This window comes from Carettochelys insculpta, chromosome 1, assembly GCF_033958435.1.
Source record: "Carettochelys insculpta isolate YL-2023 chromosome 1, ASM3395843v1, whole genome shotgun sequence".
NCBI lineage: Eukaryota > Metazoa > Chordata > Testudines > Carettochelyidae > Carettochelys > Carettochelys insculpta.
The window spans coordinates 228772975-228796252 of NC_134137.1; the positions used below are offsets into that span (position 1 = coordinate 228772975).

The 23278-nt window shown below is 47.8% G+C and overlaps 2 protein-coding genes across 2 annotated transcripts in view; one reads left to right on the forward strand and one right to left on the reverse strand.

Moving 5' to 3' along the window:
* WDR3 (WD repeat domain 3) overlaps positions 1 to 13526 on the forward strand; it is a 32445-nt gene extending 18919 nt beyond the window's left edge. Inside the window, exons 15-27 of the mRNA XM_075000953.1 lie at positions 1463 to 1598; positions 2505 to 2561; positions 3029 to 3129; positions 3686 to 3797; positions 3900 to 4034; positions 5547 to 5597; positions 6388 to 6453; positions 7422 to 7514; positions 8022 to 8069; positions 9327 to 9370; positions 10066 to 10194; positions 11283 to 11376; positions 12469 to 13526. Coding sequence (XP_074857054.1) covers positions 1463 to 1598; positions 2505 to 2561; positions 3029 to 3129; positions 3686 to 3797; positions 3900 to 4034; positions 5547 to 5597; positions 6388 to 6453; positions 7422 to 7514; positions 8022 to 8069; positions 9327 to 9370; positions 10066 to 10194; positions 11283 to 11376; positions 12469 to 12624 — 1222 coding nt within the window. The 3' untranslated portion in view covers positions 12625 to 13526. The remainder of the gene's footprint in view (positions 1 to 1462; positions 1599 to 2504; positions 2562 to 3028; positions 3130 to 3685; positions 3798 to 3899; positions 4035 to 5546; positions 5598 to 6387; positions 6454 to 7421; positions 7515 to 8021; positions 8070 to 9326; positions 9371 to 10065; positions 10195 to 11282; positions 11377 to 12468) is intronic.
* Positions 13527 to 17208: 3682 nt separating this feature from the next.
* Positions 17209 to 23278, reverse strand: part of SPAG17 (sperm associated antigen 17) — a 232801-nt gene continuing 226731 nt past the window's right edge. The window contains exons 43-48 of the mRNA XM_074983588.1: positions 22644 to 22795; positions 21621 to 21790; positions 20890 to 20950; positions 19498 to 19642; positions 18203 to 18331; positions 17209 to 17321 (exon numbers count right to left, since the gene is read on the reverse strand). Of these exons, the coding sequence (XP_074839689.1) occupies positions 17266 to 17321; positions 18203 to 18331; positions 19498 to 19642; positions 20890 to 20950; positions 21621 to 21790; positions 22644 to 22795 (713 nt within the window). The 3' untranslated portion in view covers positions 17209 to 17265. The remainder of the gene's footprint in view (positions 17322 to 18202; positions 18332 to 19497; positions 19643 to 20889; positions 20951 to 21620; positions 21791 to 22643; positions 22796 to 23278) is intronic.

The window sequence follows — 23278 nt, forward strand, 5'->3', positions numbered from 1 at the left end:
TACCTCGGGTAACATGCTGTGTGTATGACAGAGGGAGCAAAGGTATGAGCCTGCATAACTGCTGACAGTTAATGGAACTGAATGCAGGATTCTCTCCAGAGCTGTAGTGCAGCAGTGGGTTTGTTTGGGAAATTACACTTTGCTCTCTTAATTTCCCAAACCTCAGCTAGTGAGTGGGCTGCATGAGTGACCCTCCGTCATCACAGTGGGCTGCACGATTTGTCCCATCTAAGATGGTCTCCCAGAATAGGGCAGTTTTGCCCACTGACTTTGCGTACCTAGACTTTTCCGCGTGTGCTGACTGAGCCGTCTCTGTTTAGATTGGATGCAGAGGGAGCGCACAGTGCTCTCAGTCAGTGTTGTGTACAGTAAGCCCACGCCTCGCTTCACGTGCCTCTGCATTGTGTGTGTGTGTCACTTTAATAATACAGTTGGAGGAAAACTACATGGATGGAAATCAGCGGAATCTGGCAGTCCTGCACGTAGGCAGTGGTAAACAAAATGTCTCGCAGGCCACACATACAACCCCAATGGGTCGCAGGTGGTTGCCCACCACTGATCTGGTGCCTTCTGCCCAGAACGGGGCATCATTTGCTGATAAAATTGAAATACTTTGTGGAAAAAATAGCTGACAAACTTCGTCATCGGGAAGGTTTCTGAGGTGGAGGATGGTATTGAGAAAGTGAGACAGTGTTCAAATGATGCACTCTGTGGCCCTGTGGTTAGTGCACTCTTAGCTGGCCTGTGGGAGACCCAGGCTTGCAATGTCTAACCCTGTCAGGTTATAGAGAGAGTTACTCAGGTTCCTGCTCCAAATCAAGCAGAGCAGGGATCTGATTCTGGGTTTCCCAAGTCCGCTGCTAGTGCCCTAACAACCAGGCAGTCAGGTCTTCTGGGGCGAGGCATTTGATCAATCGAAATTTTGCACCTTCTCATTTTCATTCTGCATCAGAGTGAAAACAATGTTTTGAAAGCCCCAAACTTTTGGTGAAGCAGAGTTGTTTTCTGGGGGGCCCGGCTTCCATGTCCTTTGCAGTCTTGCGGTGCTGAGGCATTTTGTGGTTTTGCTGAGCCGTGCTCATGATGCCTCATGGGATACCCCAGCCCTTGTCCACATATTAATTGCTTCCTTTCATTGCACCTTGCTCTCTTAATTTCCCAAACCAAGACTAGGTGAGGTGTCATGTGTTGCTTGCTGAATCTCTTCCTTGCCATGCTGAAATCAAGTCACTCTTGGATCACGGGTTTCAAGCTTCCCTTTAAGATCTTCTCACTATAAGTGTCTGGTAGATTGGGCAGTGAAATTCACATGCACGCAGCCCCTGGATCATTTCAGTCCTGCTTCATTCCAAGAGCCAAGGAAAGAGGCTGTGCATTGAAATAAGCCGGTGGGTTTGTCTTTACACTCTTCTGGCTTTGCATGCAGGGACAATGATGCTATTTTCCTCTTGGCCACTGCTAGGCTCTCCATGAAGCAGACACGCATCTTGCAGCTGGATGACGACGTTCTCTGTGTGCGTTACAGCCCCAACCAGAAGCTGTTGGCTATCTCCTTGTTGGATTGCACTGTAAAAATCTTCTACACCGACACGCTCAAGGTGGCCTCTTGCCTGGGCTCTCTGGAGGGGATTGCCATGGGAGTTTGTGTGTGTAGCAGTGAGGAGAGGGGGCTGGGTGGAGCAGATCTGCTGACTTACATGGTGCTGTCCCTCTTGTTATTGGGAATGGTGCCTAAAGCAGTAATGTAAGGCTGGGCAGAGTCAGAGGGGACATGTATTGAGTAGCTGGCCAGTAATAACTGCTGACCAAAATCCTGCCAAATGCTGGCCAGGATTCAGTGGGAAATCTGCATTTAAACTGGAAAAACAAAAATCTGGCCTTTTCCTGGCAAAAGGTGCCCAGCTGCACAAGTGGGCACGGTCAGTGATCACTGGTGGGTGCCCTTCCCACACAGTGCAGGAGCTTTGTGATTTATCCCTTCCCGTCTTTCCGTTGCGGCTACTCCCTAGGTGATTGAAGAGATGTGGGGGTGGGGCTAGAGCATCTCTTTGACAGCTCTTCTTCAGTCAGCACCCCAAGACCAAACAGAAGCCAGTGACGGAAGGAAAGCTTCCCTGCATGTGAGAGCACATCTCCTACCTGTGAGCAGTGCTTGGCACACAGATACCCACTCCCTGTGAGCAGCATTTGGCAGTCAGTTGGTTCTTGGGCGAGGCGGTGAAACAGATAAGCATATATTTGATTTGGGGCTGCATGTAAAGTGGTGACAGGCACAAAGGAAGCGAAGTGGCAGATGCTTTCTCCAACCATAATTTTGAGTATTGTTCCTAATGGTTTGAGCTGCCTGCCCTCTTTCCGGTAATCGTAGGCCAGCTGCTAACAGTCACCGTGAAGGGGTTTGGAAGCACAGGCACCTCCTGAATGTTGAGGATTCGGCGACAGAGCAGGAGGCTTTCATAGTGCTGTGCTCAGAATCTCTAACTTGATCCATTTCCTCTTTCCAGTTTTTCCTGTCTCTGTATGGACACAAGCTGCCGGTGCTCTGTATGGACATCTCCTATGTGAGTGAAGTGGGAGCTGTCTACAAAAGATTTGGCATTCTGTCAATGTCTGTGGCCTTACGAGCTGATTGCAGCCGTGCTTGGGAGTAGGCATGGCCCTCTAGAATGGCCATTCTCAAGAAACACCCCCTTATTTAAGTGAATTTGATAGGACCAGAATGAATCCCTACAAGTTCCACAGGCCTTTGCTGGCTGCAAAGGATTGTGGGATTAAGTCATGAGAAAAGCACACAAGTGACTTTTGGGTGAGAAAAAGTTGCTGTAGAATTTCCCAGTCCCCCATTGGCTGCTTTGGGGTGTGATGCAGCTGCTGCTCCTCTCCTGGGGGACACAGATTTGTTTCTCAGGCTCCTGCTCGTTAGTCATGTACTGTTCAGTCCGTCTGGCCAGCTGTGAGGTCATTGTAATCCCTTCCGGGTCATCCCGCCAGTCAGTAATGCCCCCTCTCTCTGCCTTGCTTGGTGTAGGATGGGGCCCTGATTGCAACTGGCTCTGCTGATAGGAATGTGAAGATCTGGGGCTTGGACTTCGGCGACTGTCACCGGTCTCTTTTTGCCCATGATGACAGGTAGGCCCTGGTGTATGGGTCTGCAGACTCCTCCCCCACGGAAGGAATGGGATCCACCAATCTTTGCCTTGGTGGTGCAGTCTCTTCAGTGTTCCTGTGGGGGTGGGATGTGGTCCCCTGGTCTCCTGTAAGGGGGCACTCTGCAGGCACCAGGGAGGGCAGGAGCACCTCCTGGAGCTATGGTCTGAAGCACTGGTATGTGGCAAAAATGGTGGTGCTCCCGTCTCCCTGCAGCACTGAGCCCTGGTGCTGCTCCCTGGCTGCTTAGCTCATTGTTGGTGCTCATGCCCAGCTTATGGAGCTTGGCAGTTCTGCTGGAGCGTCTGAACTCTGCTGGGGAAGAGCATGCAGGGAGGAGAAAAGAAGCAGAAGCTGGTACAGTTAGCGTAGTTTGATAAATCCCTTCCCCTTACCTCCTGGGGGCCCTGCAAGGCCCAACAAGTGCTGCCCATGAGACAGGCAGAGATGAGACACTGTAGAAAGGGTTTTGGCTTCAGATAGTTCACTGTCTCCTTTCCTGATGGTGGGATGGTGACCTTTTTCTCGTGCTCTCTAGTGTGATGAACCTCCAGTTTGTACCCAAGTCCCATCTCTTCTTCACGGCTGGGAAGGACCACAAGATTAAGCAGTGGGATGCGGATAAGTTTGAGCACGTCCAGACACTGGAGGTAAAGAGTTTCAGACAGTGACTTGGGCCTCGGCAGTTCTTTCTCCTGATGGCTGGGACCACTGGTGCTGGTCATGTCTCATCTCTTCTGCCTGACCCATAGGGACACCACCAGGAGGTGTGGTGCTTGGCGCTCAGTCCAAGCGGAGACTATGTTGTGTCTTCATCTCATGATAAATCCTTACGCCTCTGGGAAAGGACGAGGGAGCCGCTCATCCTGGAAGAGGAGAGGGAGATGGTGAGTGCATTAGCTTTTCCTTGTGGCCTCCTGCAAGGGACTGTTCTACCCTGAGTTTCTCCTCAGTCATTAAATGCCCCTCTTTAATCTTCAGAGGATCTTCCAGCGCACCTAAGAGAGCTCACCTGTTTACCTGTGTCTGGTATAAAGATGCACTGAGGTAACGGCAGTATTCCAGGGTACTGCTAGAGTTGGAGAGAAAACGACAGTTGCCTCCAGCGTTATCTTCAGGTGCCCCTAGATCGCATTGGTTGTCTTTTCTTTTCCCTTTCCTTCCTATGTTGCATTGCCAGCTCCTGGCTCACTTGCTCTCTGCCATGTTGCTCCCAAGGTTTCCCTCAGAATGGATGTTTTACTTCCTCCAGGAGCGTGGGTTGCATCTTCTCCCCCCCACCAACCCCAGGTCTAAAATCTGCAGGATGCTCAAACTTTCTGTCCTGCATGGTGGTTGGGGCGCTTTCCATTGGTGACAGCAATGGGGAGTTTGTTAATGAGATGCCCTGTGCTCTAGTTGCGCTGTGCCTTAGTGTGAGAGGCTCATGTGATGACTTCCACACCTGGGCTTGTCGTGGCTGCTATGGTTATCACTGTAACGAACAGACCCAGGACTGAAAAGTGTCCAGGGCTGCATCTTCTCAGTAGCTGGTTGGTGGCTCAGAGAGCTGGTGAAGACCTACCCTGTCTCTTGAACTTATGCGGCAGGGCTCTCCTCTCATCACAGCATTCTCCACAGTGCAGGAGTCCATGCCTGGTGATGTACGGAGGAGCAAACCTGAGAGTCAGTGGGATCTGGCTTGTCTTGTCTGTAGCAATCTTGCTGTGGCCCATAGACAGTGTCTCGATACCCCAGAACTGGTTCATTAGAAATGCTGGTGGCTGTAGGCTGATAAATACACCTGCCAGAGGGAGGCAGATGCCCTTTTATTAGTGGAACTTATCATACATCTTCCTCACGTGCTCAAGAGGAATGAGTTGACCATTCTGTGGGGAAACCACAAGCTGTGGACACTGGATGATGAATTCAATGGTATTGGCACCATGCTTGCATGACAGGTGCCAGTCAGTGCTCTGCTGGGACTGCTCCTTCCTGCAAGCTGGGCTGATGTCAGCATGTTCCCAGCCTTGTTCCTGCTGTGCTACGTTTTAGGAGGGAGCAGCTGTATCTGGGTTGTCATCATTGTGGTTTGACTAGCTGATGCTAACAATCTCTTTGGCTCCCCGTACGTGCACAGCCTGCAGACTCTTGGTCCCCTGCCTGCTAGCAGAGGCTGGAGCTGCCAGTCATTGAGCCGTGCTTTGACAGTGCAAGTCAAACCAACAGTGCTGGCATCCTGAGTTCTTGCTAGGCCATTAAAGGAAAACAAACTTGGCAGCGTGCCAGGGGTGTCCCAGTTCCAAAATTGGGCCATAAGGTTAATGCGAGGCCACAGCTTTCCTGGGAGGAAAACTGAACTGTCTATTTGTGCTGTTTTACCTGCCCGTGTTAACATATCGCATTTGCCTTTGCTGCAGCAAAGGGAAGCAGAGTATGAGGAGAGCGTGGCTAAGGAAGAGCAGCCTGTGGTGAGTAGAGCTGCCTGAGCAGCAGAATGTTACGTAGTCCGTAGAATGCTCATAACCTAGTCTGGCTCTGTGCTTATGTGAGACTCGTAAGGCGCTCTGGGGCTCCAGTTCGCTGGTGCTGCCGCTGTGTGGGGTTTGCAGGAGTGTGCCACTGGGAGTGCTGGCTTGCAGGAGACGGAAAGCTGAGGCACTCATTAAGGAGTTCTGGGCCCATTTTGTGAAGGGCGGGGGGTGGGGGGCAGCACTGGGTTTGTTCTGAGGTAGTAACTGCAGTCTTTGAATCTCAGCTGTTGTCTCTTTCCACATTGTACATCACCGGTTCTAATCCTTGCTGGGTCAGCACTGGCCAAGGGTTGGCTCTTCAGTGCCCTTTGTTCTGTGAGATGGATGGGAGGCAGCGTGTCTAGTACTTTAGGCAGGGGCTTGAGTTCTTTTGGTGACTTTCTCACCACCTCACAGTGTGACCTTGGTTTGCTCTCTCTTTGCATATTTCCCTGTCCAGAAAGTCACCTGCCTTGCTGCAGGGCCATGGGGGTTGATAGCAGGACAGTGCTTTGGGCTCCTGGGCTGAAAGCAGATTCTTTGTGTGACAGTCCATTACCTGTGTAAAGCACTGACACAGGGAACTTTATGGGAAGCCAGGAACATGAGAGGCAGGGGAAGGCATTGAGCTTTAATATGCACCAGGGCTGTTGACTCCAGAAGAGGTTAGACCTGCCTGGGGGCTGCATTAGCCGCTTGGTTGCCCAGCAGGGAAGGGCTGTTGCTTACAACATCTTGTGTCTTGTAGGTGGCTGGTGAGACCCAGGGAGAGACTGGATTAGCAGGAAAAAAGACCATTGAAACAATCAAAGCGGTAAGTTAGTGAGGGAGTTGCTGGTTCTGCATTGTTATTGGTTGGTCAGCAAACTCCCTGGAAAGGCTCTGATGAGTAGACATCTGAGATATAAGGGCACAGAAGTAGATTTTCCCAGTCAGGCAGAGCAGCATCATTTCCTCAACCAAGAAGAATTTGTCTGTCCAGAAAGCAGCAGGTGGGTGCCATGCAGGCACGTATCGAGGCCATCTCCCATCTCTGGGACATGCTCCAGCCAGCCAGCGGGCAACAGGTTTGAATAACTACATTTCTTTTCTGTGAACACAGAATTAAAAACCTCACATACTGTTTTGTTTAGCTAGTTGGCCCTGTGAGACTGGGACGCTCCATCAGAAGTGTAGATTTTTGCTATTAATGAGCAGAGTGTTGGTCCAGCTAGTCAGGCCTCCTGCTCCTGGACAAACCCCGATATTTCAGAAGAAGGTGGAAATGTCTCCATGTCCCATGGCAATTTTACGTTGCTGTGGGAGGACTGGATCATGTGTTTCCCCCAACCCCTGCAGCAATCATCCTGAGGTCTGGCAATTCTTACCTCAGCAAATAAACCTACAGAACTTAATGGTGGGAACTGACCAGCCCTGTATTTTCCTTGGCAAGAGAGTGCTTTGAGGAGAGAGCTGTTCTCTGCTGGCAAGCTGGAATTGCCTGTACATGTCAGAGGAGCACCTTGAGCAAAACTGCACCTTAGTGACCTGGGGAATCCTGAATGTTGGGTGATTGGCTAGTGCAGGTCACATGGTTTCTACATACTAATTTATCAGGGGTGCCACGTTTGGAATCTCATGGAATACTCCAAAGATGACAAATAAGAACTAGGTTCATCCCTGTGACACCAACACTGCCCCTCCCACTCTCGCTGTAGTCGGGACATGAGCTCTGCTTTGTCCTGGTGGTTCAGACTGTTCTCTTCAGCTCTGGTGTGACGCTGCTGCTTTTGTGCTGTGCAGGCTGAGCGGATCATGGAAGCTGTGGAGCTATACAGAGAAGAGACTGCAAAACTAAAGGAGCATGGGGCCATATGCAAAGCTGCTGGGAAAGAGGTGAAGAGACGTCGGCATGGACACAGTGAAATGTGAATGTATTGAGTCAGCTGCATCACTGCAGGGAAGACGCGAAGCAGGCAATAAGTGTGGTGGCAGCTAAGGATGTTTGGGGAAATCCATCTCTTGGCAGAAGGGCAGTCTCATTCCCAAGTGCACAGTTAGCAGGGCATTTTCTGTTCTGGTTTTTAACATCCCAGAGTGCACTGGACTTTTTGCCTCTCCCCTGGGGAGATTGCTCCACTTCGTAATAGCTCCCTCTCCCAGGAGGTTTATTTCCTACCATTTAGCTTAGCTGTTCACTCATACCTTCAACCTCTTAGTGCTAGTTCTATGGGAGGCTGATGACTGATGGAGAGGGAGAAAACAGATGTGTGTAGGTGAAAGTGGCCTGCGTGTTCTGAGAATTACGTCGCTCTGGCTACTGCAAACTGGCTGTCTAGGGTGTATGTTTCTTACTAGACTGTGTATGTACCTGCCTTATTCTGACCCATTCTCTTTCTCCAGGTTCCCCTTCCTGTCAACCCCATTCTCCAGGCCTATGGAAATATTTCAGTAAGTGGGATGCCCAATTGATGGGCTCTGCATAGTTTGCTCTTGGACGTCTGGGCCATGGGGTGTCCGTTCACTCTCATTAGTTCAAGAGCAAAAATATGTTGCACCCACAAGTTCTGAGCACTTGGCAGGTCAAATCATGCCCAGAAATGCTCTCTGGGTTTAGCAGTGGCAGTATTTGTTGAAGAACTGTTGCTTACTGGGGACATGTCTGCTGTGTTGTGGCATGTGCAGCAGTATCTGGAAGGCTGTTTTTTCTTTAGGAGACCAGGGAAGCTCTAGTCCTATAGCCACACATCTGCTTCTGCATGGTTGGGTGGCCCTGAGTGGAATGTTTTTACACAGAAATGAAACATTCTGAGCTTGTACATTTATATATTACATACTGTATGTTTGTAGTCCAGAAAATGCCTCGTTTGTTGCTTCTGGATTATATCTATAACATATATACATACGCACTAATGAATTTCTAGGCACCCTTTAGAAATTGTCATCCTCTCCGTACAGTGAATGGTGCTTGTCTCTCTCAGATGGCGCTCCCTTTTAATTCCTGCTGCTTCCCAGCAGGAGGCTTAGTCTGCTGCGCAATCTGTGACACAGGAAGTGCTGTTGAGCAGATGAATGAGTGGAGCTGGGACTGGTAATGCTTTTTAGGTTCCTCTAGTTTTTGTGATTTTTTTTTTTTAAACATATAATTTACCAGCTTACATGTAAGCAGTGTTATCTATATTGCCTAGAACTCAGTCCACTAAATTACAGCACTTGTATGAAATGGATAAACACGTTATATTCAACCTGCTAAATTATCACAAAAGTCTCACCAGTCTTTTCTGAAAGTGGCTTGTTTCATTCATCTCCTAAACAGCAGTGGGTCCCCTAAACTGCCAGCAGGTGGGAGGAGTGGTGGCTTTCTGTTCTCTGTTTATTTTGCTCAAGTTTAGCAACTTGTGAAACTACATTCCCATGTTTTTGTAACTAACATGTGCCTTGAGATCAGTTTCATCTGGTGCAGTTAGTTTTCAAATTGGGTGCATGGTGGTATGCAAGGAAAATCCTGTAATGGCAGACAGTGCATTTTTTTAAGACTTGGCAAGCTAATCCTAAATATTTTATGACTGTGTCTTGTGGGGGGATAGACGGTAGACTGCATTATTTGGAAAGGGGCACATAGCCTAAAATGTTTGAAGACCTCTGTTCTAGCGCTCCCTTCAGGGCACTTCTTGACACTTCAAGCTGGTGCTGTTCCTTCTGTTACAGCCTTCAGCATATGTGCTAGAAGTTTTCAAGAAAGTCAAGTCGAGGTGAGTCCCAAAAGGCTCCTTGCTGAGCAGGTCTTGCTACTGAGCCATGAAGCCTGGCTCCCGGGGGGCTGCTGAGGCCATGGCTGGTTGAAATACTGGGTGGGTTACTAATATTGGAGGTGGGCAATGGAAGAATAACTGGGTTGAATATTACTGGTAGACATGAAGTCATTTAATGAATGTCATGTGTAATTTTGATACAGATGCCACCTCTTTGGGGGTGAGTGCACACAGTCTCTGCAGAGCATCTGTGCATGGGGAGTAGACATCATTCTCTCCGTGCTGAGAGCGAGCTGAAACTTGTCCCTGCCCCTGGGCCAGGAGCTCTTTTACCCAATGAGATGTTCTGAGTGGACCGAGCTATCTTCTAGCATCATTTTCATGGTGAAGGATTGTCTCTCACCCAGATGCTGTATGCCTACTCCCTGCCCTGGGAGACTGTATTCCATGCAAATGGTCCTCAGAGAGGAGAGCGGCTTTGCACACTGTCGTGCCTCTGCCAGGGGCTCTCCAGGAGGCTGATTAACAGCCTCCTAAACGTGACAATGGTGTCTGGCCATCACGAATTTGCGGCTAGATCCTTCCCCCTGGATGTGTTTCCCTCTGTTCCTTAGCAGAGTGCAGCGGCTGTTGGGGCAGTGTGATTTGTCCATGGCTGCTGTCAACCATCCCCATCTCTTTTGCTTTTTCTTCAGTGAGTTGGAGGAGTCTCTGCTGGTGCTGCCCTTCTCGTATGTGCCTGACCTTCTTGTGCTCTTCAATGAGCACATCCAGCTGGCCTCGGAGGTGGAACTCCTCTGCCGTGCTCTCCTCTTCCTGCTCAGGTGAGTCAGGAGGATTGCTTTATCCTCTCCCCTCATTCACTGGTTGGAAGCCAGAAGTAAGCAGCATCTGAAGCCTGGCTGGTGGTATGTGTACAACAGGGATGGAGGCTAGGGGATCTTGACTTTCATGAGACAGTCAGTGCTAGCAGCCAGGTTCCATGGGGAGGCCATCAGCTTCATGGGCCTGGAATGCCCTCTTGGCCCCTTCTGGTTTGAGGAAGGGCAGCAGGACAGTGTGTAGACAGCTTGCCCCATTGCTCCATGCCTGTCCTGTAACTATAGCAGAGCCTTTGATCTCCTGGGCTATGAGCCAGCACTTCCCCCAGCTCTGCTTAGTTGAATGCTTCTTGTCCCTTCTCCTTGCGTGGCAGGGGCTTCACTGACTTCGCCTGGGTACCTGCCATGCTGAGAAGGTTACGTTTGGGGTTGTAGTAGGTGGCACCAGGAGGTATTGCAGGTACTGGGCCTGTGGCGAATGTGCTTGAGCTTTCTCTTCTGCTCCTGGCACCTTGGCTGGTGGAGTCGATCCCCTGTCCCTTATGTTCTGGTGGAAAGATCCCATCATCCAGTGTGAAGCAGAGGAGGAAATACTTGGCTCACAATGTGTGATGTGGGGCCATTGGCAGGATTGCGTGCGCCCAGTCAGACTGGCTCAGGACAGGAAATGTGGGTTGCGCCAGTGCTGCCTGAATGGAGCTGCCAGCTGTAATGTCCAGGTTTGAGGTTTCAGAGCTCTGAGGTGCTGATGAAGCTGGGAACAACAGGGGCATAGCTCCTTCTATCCAGCTCCCCCAGAGCAGCCACCTAAGCCTTGAGACACTGTGCTGTAAAAGGAACTTAATGAAACAGCCCTGTTTCTTTTCCAGACCACCTCTGTCATAATAGTTCTCATTTATTTGTACTTACTTGTACTTGTATTTATTTGAGCTGTCTCCTGTGCCCAACTGAGTACGTTTTGCGCCATGTGAGCCCTGTTAAGAAAAGCTCCTACTTTACCTTCTCCTGTCAAAGGCGCTTGACCTGTCAGAATGTCACTCTGCACAGGATGCTGCATTTAATGGACATGCTCTGTCCTTCTTATTCTCCAGGATACACTGTGGGCGCATCACAAGCAATCAGCTGCTGGTGACAGTGATAGAGAATCTGAAGAAAACCACCATCTCCAAAGTTAGCGAGATCAGGGTGAGTATCTGCAGCGAGCCCTTGCCTGGGGTCTGGCATAGAGAAAGTGCTGTTAGAGAATGCATCATCCTTGTTGCAAAGGGAACGTAAGCCCTCTGTCTTCATGGGACTCTTCCCAGCCTCTCAACAGCTCAGCCCTTTGTCATGTTTCTGCTGCATATTGGGGATATAACATATGATGGCTCCATCTCCCATTGGCTGTGTGGTTTCTTTAAACCTTTGGTCTCCAAAAGGAATTCATTTTGTATGTGGGACACTCAAATAAGCCCTCATGAAAGGGAAACCATCTTCACCTTTGCCATGGGCTAATGTGATTCACAAGTAGCCTGGAATGGGGCATGTGGGAAAAGGAAAGATGATGAGGGGAAGGGGATGTCCTACCAGCAGTTGAGTCAGCTAATTGCTGATAACCTCACTTTCAGAAAATGGTGTGGATTCTGGCTCCTCTCCTCTTTGATATGGTGGAGCAGAGAAAAGAAAGTCCAGCTCCCTCGTATTCTGAGCTGTCATTTTTTTGTGTGAATGTGGCTGGCTGTAGGCTGTACTGCATAAAACATGGGGGCTGCATCTGGCTGCCCCCGCCCAAGATGATGAAAGGAATGTGGCCTGTTTGGAGCTGCTCACCCCCAGCCACTGGCAAGGTAGAAGAATCACAGAACTGGAAGGGACCTTGAGAGGCCATCGTCTAGTCCCCTGCCTTCATGGCAGGACCAAGTACTGTCTAAGCCATCCCTGATAAACGTCTATCTAACCTGTTCTTAAGTATCTCCAGTGATGGAGATTTCACAACCTCCCTCAGCAATTTATTCTAGTGTTTAACCACCCTGACAGTTAGGAAATGTTTCCTAATGTTCAACCTCAGCCTCCTTGGCTGCAGTTTCATTGCTTCGTGTCTTGTCTTCAGAGGCCAAGGAGAACAATTTTTCTCCGTCCTCCTTGTAATCTTCTTTTTAGGTACTTGAAAATTGATATCGTGTCCCCTCTAAGTCTTCTCTTTTCTAAACTAAACAAGTCCAGTTCTTTGTCTTCACTTGCAGCTCCTTCTTGTTGTTTTCTGGATACTCAGAAATCCACTGACTGTCTGTTTTGCAGAATGTGCTGGGCTTCAATATGGCTGGGCTGCAGTTCCTGAAGAGAGAGATCGAGGGCAAAGATGAGGTGACTTTCTTTGCTGATGCGACCGATCGTTTTGAGGAGAAGAGGAGGAAGAGGAAGAAAAAAGAGAAGTTGATACTCACAATGGTTTAGCTTTTGGCTGTCCATAGTGCAGGGCAGAGTGGGGGATTCCTGTAGCTTCCTCATGTTCAGGGAGCCTCTCTGAGGACTAGTGGGCCCTGAAAGGCTCTAATTCTGGGCAGTGGCTGATGTGGACTCCAGCAGGTCTGCCTCGTCTTACGTACAGAGTGTGTTAATTCCCTCCAGGGCACAGCACAAACCTGGCATGGGGTGAGCCCTGTTCCCCAGCATGGACTGAACTTCCTGTGCTCTGCTGTGTACGTTTATACTTGAATCTTGAACGTGAGGCCAGCTGCAGCCCTGTCCCTGAGACCAGCAGCCATAAGAAAGGGGCTTGATTCCTTCCTCTGCAAAGAGGTGACTTGCTCTCAGTGTTCTAACTGAGTGTAGCTTGCAGACTGCTCCCAGAGCTGTGCCAGGTTTTCACAACAGGGAATGGCTTATGGGGACAAAGGCTATGTGGTCTGACTGCATTCCCAAGGCTTGGCAGGCAAAGAAATGTCTCCAAGCAGTGCTGGTACCTGGCAGACACACACCTACTCCTCTTGGGAGTGACACAAGGCCCGACCCTCGCTATGCTTCTCCTTTGAAGTGTTGCAGACTGATAAATAACTGAATATCAGAGCAGCTGCGTCAGCCAGTGTGTTTCCTTCCCTTATGATGTCCTTGGTGCCAGCTATCAAGTCTGGTGGGCTGCTTCCTGGAAGACAGAGGATTGGAGTAGCGGCCCTGCCCTGTACTTTAGAGTGATCAGGTTCAATTAGCACATGGAGATTACAGTGTGTCCCAGATAATCCCAGCTGCATTAGCTCCAGTTGTTCATTTGGAATTTACACTGCTTAGAATTGATGCCATTTTTGTACTTGTCGTCTACTGGATAAATCACTGTGTGCTCCTGAAATAAACCAGTGAGAAATTCATGGGTGCTGCTCCTGTCAGAATGTCTGCCTGTGAAGTTCGGAGTATGTGGTATCCTTTCCATGTGTAAGCAGGTAGCCCCAACTACATCGAGCTGCACTGCTGTCTGCGCTGGTGAAAATGCAATGCTGCTGCCGGGCCTGTAGAACTAACACTGCTGTAGGGCCCAGAGTTGGCTCTAGCATCACATGGACTTTTAGTTAGTTTCAGCTGTAAAGCACCTTACGAGCTTTGCTGTCTTTACATGATGCTCAGTTACAGCTGACCCACCTACTGATGTCAACAAGGTTACTCCAGTGTATGTGAGAGCAGCGTTGGGCCTCCAGACCTTGTAGGTTCTCTCTGCCGTGTAACCAGCTTGACTCTCAGACCCTGGGCTGAATTTGCAGAGTAGTTAGAAAACTGTTGTGTGTGTAAACTGACACATCAGCTTTGGCATGGTTAGGAAGGTAAATGTGGAATAGAAGTGTCACTAATCTGTTCACTTTTCAAAGTGGAATTTTCAGGGGGTCTTAGCCTGGTTCCCATTTCTGCCAAACCCAACTAGGACTGTCTACGCAAATACTAGGTTTGCGCAAGCATATGACTGTCTGCAAACACTAAATCAGATTACAGTAAACCCTCCAAATAACGGATGCTGTTTGCCAGTGTCCCTTCTCCCCCCTGCTCCTCCCAAATAAATGCTGGAGGCCAGAGGGGCTGTGGTGGGGTGCAGGAGCACTCCTCCCCCAGCCCCATGTTTGTGGAGCATGTTGTCATTCGGCTGCCATTGCCTGCAATGGTGCTGAGCAGCAGCCACGGGGTCAGAGGCGGCTGCCTGCTGGCAGGCTGGGACTGGCCATATTCTACCTTCGCGCAGGCAGCTCAGAGCCGGGGGCTGGAGGAGCCGCAGCGCTGAGAGCTGCAGGAGGTGGAAGGAGCCAGGGTGGCATTCAGCTCCTCTCCTGGTAACTGGAAGAGGGAGAAGGAGATGTGAGGGGAAAAATGGGGCAGGAGGGGGTAGGAAAGGGTTGGGGGTAGGGGACAGGAGTGAGTGATGGGCTGGGAAGGTCAGTGCATCATCACACAGTGTAACCATTCGGATATAACAGACTTTTGGCATTAAGGGACACCCCTCCCCCACATTAGTCTGTTAAATCCAGGGTTTACTGTAGTGGTCTGTCTTGGCTAGTATCTGTTCCATCACCTGGATTCCTGTGGGACGTGCCAGGAGGTCAGTTCTTAAAATCAGATATCTAAGGATTTATGGGATTAACTTGAGAGGGACCTCACAATCTTGGCCAGGAAACTCTCAGCACTAACTATCCATTATTTATTTTAAGGTACAGAATCTTTTTTTTTATAAACCAGGTTGAAATATATGATGCCTTTACTGCCAACCTGAAATACACCGCTTATTCCTTGGGGAGCCATACCACCAGCTCAGAATATAGTAGTGTTAGTCATAAAATCCAACTTCATATAGGATGGTTGTGGGGCTTTAGTCTAATCTGTGTTAACACAGGTCAAAGGACTTCTCCAAAAGAATCTCTTTTGAACCAGAACTTACTTAAAAAACCTTGCTTTAAAAATTGGCAGCAGTGGGGAATCTGCCCTGGGTATACTGTTCCAGTGGTTAATTACTCTCATTTTAAAGATGTATGCTTTATTTCTAGTCTGAATTGGTTTAGCTTCAGCTTTCAGTCATTGGAATTGTGCTCCTTTTGTGAAATGGAGGAGTCTGTTATATTCTGACTTTAGTCAAGCTTTTGATAGTATCTCGCATACCTTTCTCGTAAATAAACTGGAAAAGTATAGCCTAGATGAACCTTCACATAAGGTGGTTGCAGAACTGGTTGCAAAACTATACTCCTAGAGTACTTAGCAATGGCTCACGATCACAGCAGGCAGGCACACTGAGTGGGATCCTGCCAGGGATCTGTCCCAGGTAGGGATATAAGATCATATTTATTTGGTTAACTGGTTAATTAAATGGTGTGCGGCTGGGGAGAACCCTGGGCAGCACACTGGAGAGTGGGACTGCTCTGGCTGGGCTGAAGCACCCCACCTATGGCAAACCGAGAACCTGATCTGTTCTGGCTCGGCTGGAGATTCCCTGCATTTGGTGCTGCTGTGGGCAGGGGAGCAATCCAGCATATCCAAAGCAGTCCCAGTCCCCTGTGCTGTGGGTGCGGGTGCTCTAGCTCCTACCCACTAACCCTTAACATCCCGAGTCCCAGGTCTGATTCTATTCAATATCTTCATAAAAAATTTGGATAGTGGTATAGAGAGTACACTTAACGTGTGCAGATGATTCCAAGCTATGAGGGGTTGCAAGTGCTTTAGAGAGCAGGATTAGAATTCAGAACGACAAACCAGAGAAAGTCTGAAGTAAATAGGATGAAATTCAGTAACAACTGATGAAAAGTACTGCTCATAGGGAGGAATAACTAGGCTAAATATAAAACAGGAAATCACTGTTGAGGACAGAGTACATCAGAAAAGGACCTGGGGTTGATAGTGGATCACAAACTAAATAGAAGTTATCCATGTAATATTGCAAAAAAAGCAAACAATAGTGTAAGCAGGCACATTCTTCCTCTCTGTTTTGATAAGGCCTTAACTGGAGTATTGTTCGGTTCCAGGCACCATACATTTAGAAAGATGTGGACAAACTGGAGAGAGTCCAGAGGAGAGCAGGAAAAATGCTTAAAGGTCTAGAAAACATGATCTTATGAGGGGGGGGAAAAAACAAAAAAATAGTGGGCCTGTTTAGTCTGGACAAGAGACGAATGAGGGGGAACGTAGCAATCTTCAACTGCATGAAAATTGCTGACAACAGGGCAAGAAGTAATGAACTTAAGTCACGCCAAGGGAGATAGTAGGAAAATCTTTCTGCAAGAGTTGTAAAGCTCTGGAACAAATTATCTCGAGAGACTATGGCAGCTCTGTCTTTTTGGAGATTTTTAAGAACAGGTTAAACAAGCACCTGAGAGGGATGGTCCAAGATAGTTTTTCATCCTGCTTCAGTGGAGGGGACTGGACTAGACAACTTGTGAAGGTCTCTTCCATCCTACATTTCTATGTTTATCAAACATTGGTTTTCTTTGCAGGCACTTAGACTGTAATCCAGTCATCATATAACCTTCTCTTGGAGCTCCTTGACTCTCACTTTAAGGCATGTTTTCTAATCCCTTAATCAATCTTGTTGGTCCTCTCCACTTTACCAAGCTCATCTTGAATTGTTTCCAGTTCTGGTGTATACAGTTCTCTAGCAGCAACTGCACCAGTGCCAAGTAAAGGAGTAAAATAACCAAGATTAGTTCTTTTGGCCACAGTGTTTCACTGGGAACACATGCTGAGCTGATTATTTTTCTTCACTATTCATTGCCTACCCCTTCCCCTGAAATGAGAGTCATTGCTTTCCAGGCCAGAACCCCACATCTTGTGACCTACATTCTTCATTTCTAGATGTATACAGTTAGTGGTAGCCTTATTAAAATGTGGATTTGCAGCCGGTTTACAAATGCTGTGGACTGCTCTGTTTCAGTAATATGACTTAATTATTTACCACTCCTCCATGGAAGGTATGAAAAAGCTGGTCAAGAAGGTAACAGAGCCAGACAAGTTACGGGCATGAGACAAATGAGGTTTGATTGAGGATGATGAAAGAAAACAATCATTTAGTAATCAATTGAGCATGAATTGATTTGTTCTGTGTATTTACAGGGATAACACTTATACTGTAATGGTGTACTAAAATCCAGGTGTTTCAGGGGTGCAGGTTTTGATATTATCCTTCCTGGACTGATCTGTAATGAAAAAACACAGAAAGCTAGCAAGAATGAAGAGAAGGAAAAAAAATCTGCTACAGTTCTGATGCTACAGAAACAATTGTCTTCAGCAGTCCTGCAAATTGTGCGACTGGCAGCTGTGGGGCTGTGTTGAGTTATGGCTGTTGGAAGGGAAAAGTTAGCATGTAGAGGGGCTTTCCCACAAGTAAACTTCAAAAATAATAAATGAAGGTTGGCATGGCATGAAAGATATGAGCATAGATTTCGGATGGCTGTGCTATTTGTGAAGAGACAGACCTTTTTGACCAATCAGGTACAGCAGCGTGCATGTGACACGTGGAGGGAAATTTTGAGAGATATTTTTGGTATTCAGAAAGACAGTGGTGTGATTAGAGTGACAGCGGTTCTGCCCGTAAAGCAGGATGGTGTTCGGCTGTGAAGACTATACTGCTGAAAACTGCACGTGATCAATTTTCAAAATTTTCTTTGAATGCCCAAAATGCAGAACCTTTTGACTCCAGTGAAACCCAGAATGCTACAAAAGCCATTTGTGCCTAACAAGCTGGTACTTGCTGTCACTGCTGAGAGCCATCTAATAGTTGGGGAGAGTGGGGTGCAGCAAATGAAGGAGCCAGTGGGAGAGGCAAGTAGAAGCCAAGGGGTTTATGTGGAGACAGTAAGCAGGGACTGACTTCTTTTGAGACTGAGTAATGTGGAGACTGTGCCCTAGCAGCCACACCCTTTCATTCCCATCAGCTGGTTGCTTCCCTTTCAATACATGAGCACTCAGCTGCACAGGGCTCTTGCTTGTTAGTGGGGCAGGTCTTGATCCTGGGGAAGGAAGTAGCCCAGACAAGCCTCAGCTATAATGCACTTCAGCTAGAAGTTGCAGTACTTACCAAGTTTGTGGGGTAGTATTATCCTGAACCTGTGGGTAGGACTTGTAGAAACCAGCCGGACCGTGGCTGCCTTTCCTCCCTCGGGGTAGCCCTGTGGCCTGCACTCATGGATGTTGCTTGTTAACACTGGTGAGCTACTTGTTAAGGGTGTAAACTTATGGTTTGTAAACCAACCAATGGTATGTTGGGGGCGTGTTTAGAGGTCTGAACGTGCTCTGGGGATGAGGTGACTTTGCCAAGGACCTGAGTCCAAACCACTGACCCAGCTTAAACCCTAAAGTGAGCTCTGGGATGTGGGGGGGAAGTGTTGGAGAAAAGAGAAAATGTTGGTAGAGGAGAAAGCAACAATTCAGTATGTGGGGGATTTTTTTTGGAGGAGAGGAATCAAATAAGGAGGCTTCTGTTGTTAGATCACCAGCCCTTGTCTAGTCCAACTTCATAACTGATAAAATTGCCCAGCAAAGTGCATTTTGGATCACTGTCAACTAGCTGAGTCTGTTCTCAATCTACGTGCCATCAAACCAGGGTCTGCAATATAGGAAGCACCACCGTACCTAGCAGTAACTGGGCCCTTGATAGCCTTAGAAGAGCTGCCATCCATTCTCTAAACGGTAAGCGGGGTAGGAGGAAGTGGCTCTCTTCCATCCAAGTTTGCAAAGTGCACAGCTTTGCCTTTTTCTTCCTTGCACTATCTCTAGCTTCAGCAGGAGTAGCTTTTGCTACCACTCCTGACAATCCCTCACCTTTCAGCAGGTGCTTCAAACAATACCCTGCTGCCCAAATACTCCCCATAAAACCAGCCCATCGTTCAGTGTGAGCAGAACATTTCTGAGGCTTGAGATGAAGGGGAAGAATCCTTCTTAAAGTGGCTTTATCCTTTCAGCACATCTCTAGTTCCACTAAACAGCTGGGGGATGGGGAGGAATCAAGCACCAAAAATGGGTCAGTTAATGGCTTGTGCATTTATAGCCCTGCCCCCGATTCTGGGGGTCTGCCTTTACACTCTGAGGTAAGGGTTGGGTCCCTCTACGTACTTGGCAGCTAGTCAGTGGGCTCCAGCTTCTAAAATATCTACATGTTTAATAAGGGTTTTGAGTCCCCCAACTGGCAGGAAGTGCCCTCTTGCGAATTCCCCAAAAGCCATGTCTTGAGTCTGCCTTCCTGGTCTCATTCCTCCTCTCCAGTGTGGCCGAGCTTCCCATGTGCTACCTCTCCCATCACTTGCAGTCCATCCATCATCTCGACCATGTGCCTCTGAAAAGAGGCTGTCTCTACTGTAAGGCAGCAAAGGATATTTGCCTCCACAGGCAGGAAGAGAGTCTCCCTCTCTGTTAAGATTTCAATACGGTGGGAAATTTCTCCACAGCCCTCAGGTCCTTCCGCTCCAATTGCCATGGCATAAATCTCTATCTCCAGTTCAGCCTGCAATCCTGCTGCCACCTGGAAATGACAGAGCCACCCAGATAGCAGGCACTTCAGAGGTGTCAAATTGGATGTGTACCTTACAAGTGGTATGTAAAAATCTACAAGTGTAAACTTAGGTCTGCCAATGGTGCAAGCCTTCCCGCTGCTGCCAACTCCTTGTCCCACCTCCCACTCAGCTCTACTTGTGCTTCCCAGGTCACACACCTCCCTTTGCACTGCAGCAAGATGATTGCTTTCTGTTGGCTCTGGTTTGTGCCCAGCGTTTAGTCCTGTCTGCAGAGCTATTTAGTATGTGTCTCAGGCAGCTCCCAGATCTGTCACTGACCCACTGGGCAAATCGTTTCATTGCTCCAGGCTGGGCCTGTTGCCTTCTGCTACTACTTCTCCTTGAATTTATCAGGGTGACTACTCTGTGCATTACAGATAGGGCCTTACCAAACTCAGCTATGACCAGACTGTGAAATCTGGTCTCTCCCTGTCAAATGTGGTGTTTTACATACCTTCACCCTTACTACACAGATTTCATGGGAGACACCAGTGTTCCTCAAACTGGAGATTCTGACCAAAAAGGGACTTGCAGGGAGGTCTCGAGATTAAGGGGGTAGTAGTAGTGCCACACTTCTGTGCTGCCTTCAGATCTGAGTGGCAGGAGAGTAGCCATACTATGCCAGGCCAACATTACTTCTGTCCTGCTGCTGCTGCTGCTGCTGCTGGTGATGGGTTGGCCTTTAGAGCTGAGCCAGAAGCCACCACTCTCCAGCTCTGAGCACAGTGCTACCACCATCAGCAGTGCAGACTAAAGGTAGCAGTACCACAGCTCCCCGCACCCTGCTAACCTTCTAATGTCCCACAACTCCTTTTTGGGTTAGGACCCCTACAATTATAACACCCCGAAATTTGAGATTTAAATAACTGAAATAATGAAATTTACTATTTTTAGAATCCTCTGGGAAAATGACCAAACTGGACTGTGAATTTGGTAGGGCCCTAGCTATAGAGCATCTCATAGCAACTGCTCCATTCAAATGCAGCAGACAGCATAGGTCACCCTGGCATGCCCCTCACACCCTCATTCCTTCACCAGTAGGTTACAGGAATCCACACATACACAGAGTTTTCAGCTCTGGGCCCCTGCCAGCCCAGCCGTCAGTGTGATACTAAAGAGGTTTGCTGGGAAATTTTCTTGGAGCCTGGAGGACTAGTCTGAAGTTGCCTAAAAAACTATGTTGTGCCCAACAATACATCTGTGCCATGTGACTTACAGGTCCTGGTCTATAAATCACTCTCAGTCCTGTGCTGGGAGGCGGCTGCTTCACCCGAAACCTGCCAGGAAAAAGACATAATCAGACTGCCACCTGGAACAGCAGGGCCAAAGGAAAGAAAGGGGAGAATCTACAGTTCCTAAATGGGGATATATTTCTTGGCTTCCTGCCCAAGTTCTATTCAAACAGGTCTTAACAGAAACAAAGAAAATCAAACCATCCTATTAATGGGCCAAAGGTGCATAATGCTCAACAGAGCTCCTTAGCCACTGCCTACTGCCTTAAGGATCAAAAATAAAGTAAATGGTCTTCTATGCTTTGTTTATATAGGAACATTTTTTCAATATAATTTCAGTGTTTCTGGCATAAACATTCTTTGTGGCAACACACACAAATCTTTTTCCCCTCAATACCCTTTGGAGTGCTAAATCTACTTGTGTGCTAGAAATCTGCTGCCGTTCCTCGACATACGCTATGCTACTGCCCTCTCTCTCTTGCCCAGCATCAGCTGCGTTTTAACTCTGTCATTTCTGTGATTGGGTTTTCTGAAGTCAGATGATTTAGAACATTATTCCACTACAGAAGATTCCAAATACAAATGCCGCTTTGAGTCTGATTAGCCTAGTGACTCTATCAAAGGGCACACAGCTGACAGGAGGTGCATGCAGCTGAGACTGCAGATGGAGTTAGGTAACTATTTTAAAACAGGTTTAAAGACAATTCTATCTAACCTTATGAAGTCCACTCCAACATTCTTCAGCATGACAGTGGCAGCATAAGTACAGCCCTCCTTCAGCACCCCAAATGTCACTTTAGGTGGGATGAGAAGGAATCCACAAAGGTGCTGGATTGCTGTTGCAACAGAAGATGTGTTGACTCTGCCCCCAACAGGATCTTCTACCTTTGCGTACATGATCAATACGTTACATGGGCAATAGGGGAGAAAGTTAAAAACAAACCAACATAGAAAACGGTAGGTGGCAACAAAGATCATCCCTGGCTAATGGGAAGGTGCTTATCATGAAAAGGAGTGAAACTACAGCTTACATCCTATAACAATGTTGGCTTCCAGGTATAATGATGCCAACCTCTTAATGGTTTACCTAGAATTGGCCAAATACTGACAGTTTCACACAGTTTTAGGAGGGCGAAAAAGAAAGGAAAAGCAAATGGCTAAAATGTAAATAATCAGACAGCTCAGACTTAAAGACTGAGGCCAACATTTTCATATTTGGGATCCTAAAGTAATGCGGGTAATCTATATCCATATTTAGGAGTCTGGAGAAAAGAGGCCTTATTTTCAGAAGTGCTCTGTCATTCAAGTGAATAATATTCACAATCAGCCTACTTTTATTTAGGTGCCTAATTATTCGTAATTATTCCACTGAGGAGGATTCCAAATACAAATGCCACTTTGAGTCTGATTAGCCTAGTGACTTCATCAAAGGGCACACAACTGATGGGAGGTGCACACAGCTGAGAGCTGGTGCACATTTGGACTGCAGATGGAGATAGGTTTAAAGACAGTTTTACCTAACCTTACGATGTTAACTTTAGGCACCCAAGTTTGTGGTCTAATGATTCAGGAAGAGGTTATTTCTTGGAAGAGTCAGCCGCAGCTGAACTGCAAGTGCTACTGTTCCAGTAAAGAGACATTCCAAACAGTGACCAGTTCTGCTGCAGAACAATTTAACAACTGTGCAAAAGAGACATGCCAAGGGAGATAAACATTAGCCAAGAAAATTGTATTTTACCTTTTCATTGGGAACAGATTCTGGTTTGCCCCCCTGGATCGATAATGGTAATTTCACCTTCTCTTTTCTTGGCTGCCCTGCAGCATCCACTAGCAAACTCTGGGCATGAGACCGGAAGGGTATCCCAGATGTGCAGACATCTGTTTCCACATCTATTCAGAAGCCAAGATTGCAAAGAGGAATACTGAAACCCAATTCTGCAGTTCTTGTGCAAACAGAACTTCTACTATCTTCTATAGGAGTTGGGTCTGCATCACATCTATAGCATCAGGCTCATGATATTTATTTAATAGAGCAATGTAAGAGTGGAAAAAACCTTTTAAAAATCTACTAATATGAAATAAATATCCTGGGGGCTCTTGTTGAGAACAGAGATTTGTCTCTTAATCCTCTTCACTTTTCTTTTTAGAAATACTGAGAAGAAAAAATTAGATACCACTCTTGCTAGCACAGCAACTTGTGTTTACATTTTGACTCTTGCATGCCGTAAGTGTAATTTACTGAAGATAAGAATGTCCTGTGCAAAGCTTCTGTGCTTCGCCTTACTTGTCATTTGGGCCTCCTGGAGCTGAATACAAATCAGAGAGGTAGAACACTGCGGGGGGTGGGGGGGGGCACGGAATCTGTATAAGCAA